Source organism: Notolepis coatsorum (genome assembly GCF_963971535.1).
Source record: "Notolepis coatsorum genome assembly, chromosome: 4".
Lineage (NCBI taxonomy): Eukaryota > Metazoa > Chordata > Actinopteri > Aulopiformes > Paralepididae > Notolepis > Notolepis coatsorum.
The window spans coordinates 106,529,812-106,539,105 of NC_140168.1; the positions used below are offsets into that span (position 1 = coordinate 106,529,812).

At 45.6% G+C, this 9,294-nt stretch overlaps 1 protein-coding gene across 1 annotated transcript; it reads right to left on the minus strand.

Annotated features, from left to right (window-relative positions):
• On the minus strand, nucleotides 1-6,484 carry gmnn (geminin DNA replication inhibitor). The gene is made up of 6 exons (XM_084313159.1): nucleotides 6,447-6,484; nucleotides 4,212-4,313; nucleotides 3,859-4,009; nucleotides 2,762-2,844; nucleotides 1,896-2,006; nucleotides 1-633 (listed from the first exon to the last, which is right to left on the minus strand). The coding sequence occupies exons 2-6, from the start codon at nucleotides 4,284-4,286 to the stop codon at nucleotides 454-456; spliced, it is 600 nt and encodes a 199-aa protein (XP_084169285.1). The 5' UTR covers nucleotides 4,287-4,313; nucleotides 6,447-6,484; the 3' UTR covers nucleotides 1-453.
• Between the last annotated feature and the right edge of the window lie 2,810 nt (nucleotides 6,485-9,294).

Genomic DNA, 9,294 nt, shown 5'->3' on the forward strand with positions numbered 1-9,294 from the left:
ATTAAACTGCACTATAACAATCTCGATTTGTAAACAAATAAAGCAACATGTGGCCAATTCAGGAGTAAAGCACCAGCTGTGGTGCCAAGGTGTTCCTTCCGAAGTCACTTCACTGGGTGAGGATCCAAGAAATATGCATCGTTTGAGCTATAGATTTGCACCAAGAGTTCCAAAGTTGTAAAGAGATAAATCTTCCATCCATGAATCCTACCCTTTCAGAATCTAAAAAACAGACTCCAACCCCTGCATTGGGGGGGGGGATTTAAAAACAGTCCCTTTTCATAGCTCAAAAAAAATATTTAAAAAAAATTAAAGAGTTCTCAAATAGCAGTCGCATCAAATGAAATCTATGCAAGTCCACAGTCACTGCCAAACTGGTCTAGATTGAAACCTGTTGGCCAGCACAGGCATTTTGAAGCTCCATCTGAAAACATTCACAACAGCTGCGCCAGTTTAATCCTCCTCTGCGGATCCATGGTCTTCCGATTCAGAAACCTCCTCAGCATCACTGGGACTGCAATCGGACTTCGCCTCCTCAAGCTCTTCCTCCTCATCGTCCTGCTCCTCTTCCTCCTCCTCCAGTGCGATGTCCCTCAACTCCTCCAGATTGGTTGCACTCTTCCCGGTGAGCCTCTAAAAGACAGGCAGAATATTAGATACACAGCAGGAAACCAAAGACCTCCAAGTCAAATGTTCATTTGAGCAAGATTTAAATTGCATTCCCACGGTGTATATAAAAACACAATATACAACACACAGGACTGAGATATGTACAATAAACAGTCATTAAAGCGAGCCAAGTGCAATATTTTCTAGCAGCAGTAGTACACAGTAAAAGCAATCCACCAATTACGAGTATGGAAATGTAAACTTAAGTCCAAGTGCTGTATCATTTATATCAAAACAAACTGAAAGAGCATCCAGTTAATTAAGACCAGTGCTGTGTGTAAGAGTCACGTTGGTGGGTTGAGTTTAAGAACAGTGCTGTGTGTAAGAGTCGCGTTGGTGGGTTGAGTTTAAGACCAGTGCTGTGTGTAAGAGTCACGTTGGTGGGTTGAGTTTAAGACCAGTGCTGTGTGTAAGAGTCACGTTGGTGGGTTGAGTTTAAGACCAGTGCTGTGTGTAAGAGTCACGTTGGTGGGTTGAGTTTAAGACCAGTGCTGTGTGTAAGAGTCACGTTGGTGGGTTGAGTTTAAGACCAGTGCTGTGTGTAAGAGTCACGTTGGTGGGTTGAGTTTAAGACCAGTGCTGTGTGTAAGAGTCACGTTGGTGGGTTGAGTTTAAGACCAGTGCTGTGTGTAAGAGTCACGATGGTGGGTTGAGTTTAAGACCAGTGCTGTGTGTAAGAGTCACGTTGGTGGGTTGAGTTTAAGACCAGTGCTGTGTGTAAGAGTCACGTTGGTGGGTTGAGTTTAAGACCAGTGCTGTGTGTAAGAGTCACGTTGGTGGGTTGAGTTTAAGACCAGTGCTGTGTGTAAGAGTCACGTTGGTGGGTTGAGTTTAAGACCAGTGCTGTGTGTAAGAGTCACGTTGGTGGGTTGAGTTTAAGACCAGTGCTGTGTGTAAGAGTCACGTTGGTGGGTTGAGTTTAAGACCAGTGCTGTGTGTAAGAGTCACGTTGGTGGGTTGAGTTTAAGACCAGTGCTGTGTGTAAGAGTCACGTTGGTGGGTTGAGTTTAAGACCAGTGCTGTGTGTAAGAGTCACGATGGTGGGTTGAGTTTAAGACCAGTGCTGTGTGTAAGAGTCACGTTGGTGGGTTGAGTTTAAGACCAGTGCTGTGTGTAAGAGTCACGTTGGTGGGTTGAGTTTAAGACCAGTGCTGTGTGTAAGAGTCACGTTGGTGGGTTGAGTTTAAGACCAGTGCTGTGTGTAAGAGTCACGTTGGTGGGTTCACCTCGATCATGTCGGCCATGTGCTGGACGTGCTGGGCGAGCTCCTGCAGCTCACTGTTCTCGCTCTGCAGTGCTGCCACCTGCTGGTCCCTGGCCTCCACGTCTCGGTGCAGCTGAGGAGACACAGCAGGATTAGCCCCACTCCCAAACACCCTAAACACCCTGCCCCACTCCCAAACACCCTAAACACCCTGCCCCACTAGCTAGTGGCTAAACATTAGCAGGCATGGGAACGGCTCAGCTAGTGGCTAAACATTAGCAGGCGTGGGAACGGCTCAGCTAGTGGCTAAACATTAGCAGTAAGGCCGAGACAACTTTATCGAATTTTTTTGCATGTGCATTTTTTTTATAAAGTAAAAAAAATTCAATACTTTTATACTAAAATACTAAGTCTTGTGGCATGTTTTAGTTAAAACATCCCCATTTCATGTAAATTCAGTTGAATTGCAACTCTGCATTCAATAAGCAGTGCACTCCTCCATCACATCCAGAGACCACAGACTATAAAATGATTAGGATCACTGTGGTCGTTTGAAGGGAAATCTGTAACACTAAAGATGGCGGCAACAACAAAGAAATGCTGCAAAATAAACATACATTTATAAACGAATCAAATCTATATTTATCCATTCTTCCAAATGGCATATCGTCACAGCCTTAAATAGCAGCTCCTCAGTGTTAGCTAGTGGCTGAACATTAGCAGCTCCTCAGCGTTAGCTAGTGGCTGAACATTAGCAGCTCCTCAGTGTTAGCTAGTGGCTGAACATTAGCAGCTCCTCAGTGTTAGCTAGTGGCTGAACATTAGCAGCTCCTCAGTGTTAGCTAGTGGCTGAACATTAGCAGCTCCTCAGTGTTAGCTAGCGATTACCTTCTCGTTCTCCTGCAGCACGTTGAACAGGGCCCGCCGGCGCTCCTCTGCCACCTCCTTCCAGTAGGTTGAGGGAGGCGTTTCTGAGAGAGGGGGAGAAGGGCAGTTAGTAGGTGGAGGGGGGGTGTTACTAAAACCTTAGTTACTAAAACCTTCCAGTTCAGAACCAAGCATTTCACTGTAAAGTACATAAATAAAAACAAAACTTGAACTTCAGATAATTTAATCAGGATGGATGAAATAGCTCCATGGTAAATATCGATTCCAAAGTTCTTATCGGGGTCGATTTCCTGACGTATGACAGCACTTCATTACCACTAGGGTTGGGCACCGAGAACCAGTTCTAATAGGAACCGGTTCCTAACTTCCGGTTCTGGAAGTTCCGGTTTTCTCCCATCCCAATGTTAGTCGTATGCCAATTCCCAATCCCCTTCCTGGTCGCTGCGCACTTACCCCCCACAGTCGGTCTGGGAGAGTGGAGGCTACCACGTGCTTCCTCCGACACACGTCCAGCCAATCAACCGCTTCTTTTCACCTGGCAGCGCGGATCCTCCCTGAGAGGGTGTAACGTGTGGAAGGATCACACTATCCCACTCAGGTCCTATCCGCACTTAGCAGGCGCCCCGACCGAACTGTAGGAGTCGCTGTTTACAACGACCCGGACCCACCCCGCCAGCTTCTCCCACCCTCTAATACAGCCAATTGTATTAGTGCAGACGGCCAGCCAAGCTGGTGACAACCGCGGAGCTGTGAGCTGGATTCGAACAGGCGAATCCAGCTCACAGCTCCGGGGTTGGTGACGAACGCAATCTCCGCTACGCCACCTAACCGCATTTTTTTACTTTGTTAATTAATACCCTAGTTACAGTACAGCAACCAAATTAAACTGCATCAAGTCAACTGACAATAGTATGAAAACAATTTAAGATTTTTCAAAAAATTTAAATAAGAATCTCCTGCGAAATAAGCTGTGACCTGCAACTCAAAGAATCGAGAATCGTTCAAATCCAAACGATGCCCAACCCTAATTACCACCACTGATCATTTTTCCTTAAGACAACTGCTGATAGCAGAGGACATGCGTGAATATAAAATACCTTTGACCATAAGCTCGTAGGACTCATTGGAAAGGCCGTCTGGCTGACAGTCGGTTTCCGTCTGTGTGGACTTGACCTCCACCTTCACACGCTTGGAGCCCTTCACCTGCTCCGCGTTCCACTGTTTCCTCTTGTGGACGGCCTTCTCCGTCTGAAGGGGAAGAGAACCACGTCACTCAGGGTTCCCGCAGACATTGCAAAACGAAATTCAAGGGCTTTTGTAAAAAAAAATCAAAGCCCTTTAAGCACTTCCAAGGACCTTGTGCGAACCCTGGTTACTACAACAGCTTCCCGTTGGAGCCAATCAACACTTCTGCAAAACAAGGTGATGATGTTATGACAGAGCTCCATACCGGCACTGCTCTCAGCACACTCGTGTTGGCCGCTGTGGGCTGCAGGACCTGGAGGGACTTCCTGGGCAGAACCATCCCCTGGCTGGACGCTGCGAAGAAGCTCTGAAAACGCACGTCGGAAAGAGAAAGACGTTACCAGCAGGCCTAGAAACTAACGAGACAAGACGCCACTGTGGGTCTGAGACGGGCTCCCTCCAAGAAGTTTCTCACAGCCTCGCTCCGTTCACCTGGGCCGCTTCGCAGACCTTCCTCTAGTTACAGTCGTCCTGGGAGAGAGTGAACAGTCGTCCTGGGAGAGAGTGAACAGTCGTCCTGGGAGAGAGAGAACAGTCGTCCTGGGAGAGAGAGAACAGTCGTCCTGGGAGAGAGAGAACAGTCGTCCTGGGAGAGAGAGAGAACAGTCGTCCTGGGAGAGAGAGAGAACAGTCGTCCTGGGAGAGAGAGAGAACAGTCATCCTGGGAGGGTGACCGAGTGGCTGAGCGACTGCGTGGCTGGGAGGCGTGGGAAAGGGGCAGGGCGGCTCGATAAGGAACCCCGCTCTGCGTTGGATTCCCACGGCTACACTGGGCCCTTCTTATAGGTTATCGTCTTACCGCACTGCCGTGCACATTCCTTGGCAAACAATGACCGTGGGAAAGTGCTCTCCCCACAGCTCATTATGGACAGCCAACACGTTGTTAGTTAATGTTTGGCACCAGCCAGTTACCAGTTACGGTCGGTGATGGTGTGTAGTGTAGTGCGTTTAAAATAGTGCGTTTTAATACTGGATGCGTGCGTGTGGGTCAAGTGATCATGTCCAGGCCTGATCATATTTGGGAAAATACAGTAAAATTATAATACTTCATTGATTTAGTTCTCATTAACTCAAGTAGGCTGAAATACAAACTGATTTACAACATAATTAGACAATTCCATACATTGCTCATGGAGTCAAGTGGTAACATGAAGACTGGCCATTGTAGTGTCACATTCCATTAACCCATAAAGCACACAACTCTACTTTTCAACTCTGCATTACAGCTTCGGCAAACAACGTTGAATTAACTTAATGACTTACAATTGACAAAATATAGTCATATTATTGTAATGAGGATCGATATGTACCTTAATATGCTCAGAGGACCTCTGTCCATGTCTCGGGGTTCTGTTGGAATTCATTTTCTAAAGGCTGGTGGCGGAGACAGGCCGACAAACGTTAGTATAGTAACATTTATCTTAAACCTAGAATATTCCATTTACAGTCATGCTGAGAGTTTACTCACCCAATAATTACATGCCGAGACTCTGAGTCAGCTCTCGTCATAAACCAATTTGAACGTCCTGGCAGAATATGTAAAATATATGGACCTTTCCACACCGACCCTTGACCTTACCCCTAGAACCCACCTCACCCCTGCCCACTTTGACTACCTAGGATGGCTTAGAGTAGACGACAAGAGTACAGCAACTTGCAATGGGCCTGGTCTACAAGATACACTACACCACTAAGGTACCCATGTACATGTCAAAATACTTCCCAAAGGTCAGTGAATACCACAACACCAGAGGGAGCTCCACAAATCATGTTAAACCCAGATTCGGCTCAAACAAGGGACTAAACACGTTTAGCACCCCACCTACCCAACCCCATCCAATGTACAGTTTCTACGTCAAATGTATATATACTCTCTTTTCTGGACTCTTTTTGTATCACAAACAGTACTGTATTTGTAAATCTGGTATGTCATAAATGTATAGATGTAGCAGTACTGTCTATCTGTATGTTGTGTGTGTCATATGTTATGAATTGAAAATGGGGGACCCTGATGTAAACAAGACGAAAGTCTCTCTGGTCTGGAAAGGGTTAACCTTCTGTCGTGTGGCAGTGAAAGGGTTAACCTTCTGTCGTGTGGCAGTGAAAGGGTTAACGGAAGTTCATGTGATGGTGCCATAGATTTATATTATATATAAATGGTGCTGCCGTATAAAATATAACTAGTTTCTGCCTGAACGTTCAAATGAAAGGACGTGACACAGAGCTGACCGCCAGACGGTAAACACCGCGGGTTCGAACCCCCACCACATGCATAGTGTTCCATCATGGCTACACTAACTAGCATTATACCAAGATAAATAACAACGTTAGCTTCCATCGGAATGTCCCATAATTATAATACATGATACACAACAATAACTATATCTATACATGTTTAAAACGAATAACGTTAAAAGGCCTTACAGTTTGATAATGTCACCTTGTTGTTGATGTTCGTCGTGTTGATGTTCAGTTGAGCAGCTCCTCTTCCTTCTCTGAATCTCGCGCCAGCGGCTTAAATACGTCACTACCAGGTCACGTGGCCGAGGCTCTTCTTCTTGTCGCGAGGTTTGCTGCTTCTCGTTCTCGTGAGGGTGTTTGTTGTTTTTCCTGTGTGTGGTCACGTGTCTGCGCGCGCGTCATATCTTGAGTAGGGTCCAGCTGCAGCGCCGGAGAATCCTCTCACTGGGCAAGTGGTACATTGTGTACGGAAGTTTCTCGAAGTAGTCGGAGGTGCATTGATTGATTGATTGATTGAAAACTTTATTAACAGATTGCAGAATGAGTACAGTACAGCTCAATACACACAATTGTTAAGGGGATGCAGACCAGAGAAATACTTTCGTCTTGTTTACATCAGGGTCCCCCATTTTCAATTCATCGTAACATATATGACATACATGATAGACAGTACTGCTACATCTATACATTTATGACATATGAGATTTGCAAATACAGTACTGTTTGTGATACGAAAAGAGTCCAGAAAAAAGAGTATATACATTTGACGTAGAAACTGTACATTGGAGGAGGTTGGGTAGGTGGGGGGGGGGGGTACTGTACATTGGAGGTGGTTGGGTGGGAGGGGGGGGGGGGGGGCGTTGGGTAGGAGTGGGGGGGAGGTTGGGTTGGGTAGGAGGGGTGGGTGGGGGACACTGTACAACTGTACAAGCAAAACTGTACATTGGAATATTGACAAGACCAAACTTGGTAATTTTTACTGTACATTGGAGAGGGTTGTGTTAGGACATTTACAGGGGCCAGTTTCGAATTGCAGTCTCCCGTAGGTGTTCTTTGAGAGTGTTTTTGAAAGTGGGTAGTGATTCACATTCCTTTACAGCTTTGGGTAGGGCGTTCCACATTGATGTGGCATAATTGCGAAACGTGTTTAGTCCCTTGTTTGAGCCGAATCTGGGTTTAACATGATTTGTGGAGCTCCCTCTGGTGTTGTGATCGTGGTATTCACTGACCTTTGGGAAGTATTTTGACATGTACATGGGTACCTTAGTGGTGTAGTGTATCTTGTAGACCAGGCCCATTGCAAGTTGCTGTACTCTATCGTCTACTCTAAGCCATCCTAGGTTGTCAAAGTGGGCAGGGGTGAGGTGGGTTCTAGGAGTAAGGTCAAGCAGTAGTCTGACCAGTTTGTTTTGAGATGTTTGTAATTTAGTTTTTAGCGCCTTTGAGGTGCTTTGGTACCATGAGGTGCAAGCATAGTTATAGTACCCTTGAATGAGTGCTCCTGCCAGAGTCTTCAGGGCAGGGGCGTAGCTGGGGGGGGGGGGGGGTAGCTTAGGATGATTCCAAGGGCCCAGCACTGGGGGGGGGGGGCCCCAAAAAAAATCAAGGTGTATTATTGATGCTCTCATTGATACTATGTTTGTGTGTGTGTGTGTGTGTGTGTGTGTGAGATATATAGAGAGAGAGGGGGGGCTTTGGTAGACTATTGCATTGGTCCATTCATTGAAGATGAACGCAATGCGACATCCTTTACTAGGCTCACCCACCAACAGTGCAGGTGCTGAACTGCTGATCCGAATGTATAGGTAAAAACCATATTATGCGTTTTCATCAATAAAGAAATGGCACAAAAAAATCCTGCTCGCGCGCTTACGCGCGCTCGCATTCACTGGGGGCCTACAAATACTATTCTTTCATGGGGCCCAGAATCTGGAGCTACACCCCTGCTTCAGGGTATTCTTGTTTACCAGTGAGGAGATCCGGTACAAGAATCGAGTTCGTTGGTTGACTTTTTTTATTACATTGGATGCCATTGGATGCCCTCTTTCGAAGTCGGTTATGCTTAGAGTTTATCTTTAGAGCAATGTAATGTAATGTAATAAAAAAAGTCAACCAACAAACTAGATTCTTGTACCGGATCTCCTCTCTGGTAAACAAGAATACCCTGAAGACTCTGGCAGGAGCACTCATTCAAGGGTACTATGCTTGCACCTAATGGTACCAAAGCACCTCAAAGGTGCTAAAAACAAGATTACAAACATCTCAAAACAAACTGGTCAGACTACTGCTTGACCTTACCCCCAGAACCCACCTCACCCCTGCCCACTTTGACAACCTAGGATGGCTTAGAGTAGACGACAGAGTACAGCAACTTGCAATGGGCCTGGTCTACAAGATACACTACACCACTAAGGTACCCATGTACATGTCAAAATACTTCCCAAAGGTCAGTGAATACCTGACCACAACACCAGCGGGAGCTCCACAAATCATGTCAAACCCAGATTCGGCTCAAACAAGGGACTAAACACGTTTCGCAATTATGCCACATCAATGTAAATGTCATAACCCAACCTCCCCCAATGTACAGTTTCTTCGTCAAATGTAATATTTTTTTAGACTCTTCTTGTATCACAAACAGTACTGTATTTGTAAATCTGGTATGTCATAAATGTATATATGAAGCAGTACTGTCTATCTGTATGTCATGTGTTATGATGAATTGAAAATGGGGGACCCTGATGTAAACAAGACGAAAGTCTTTCTCTGGTCTGCATCCCCTTAACAATTGTGTGTATTGAGCCGTACTGTATTGTACTACCCATTCTGCAATCTGTTAATTAAGATTTTCAATCAATCAAAGCAGGGCGATAGACCACCAGCCCTGATTCCAAACTCTAAGCATAACCAGTTCAAAACAAGGCAGACATTAATACAATTTTCAATCAATCAAGCAATCAATTTTAGTGATTGTAATGGTACATAATTCACCCACGGAACTATTGTTAGGAACATTAGGTCCGCCCGAACATTCTGGAACATTTGTG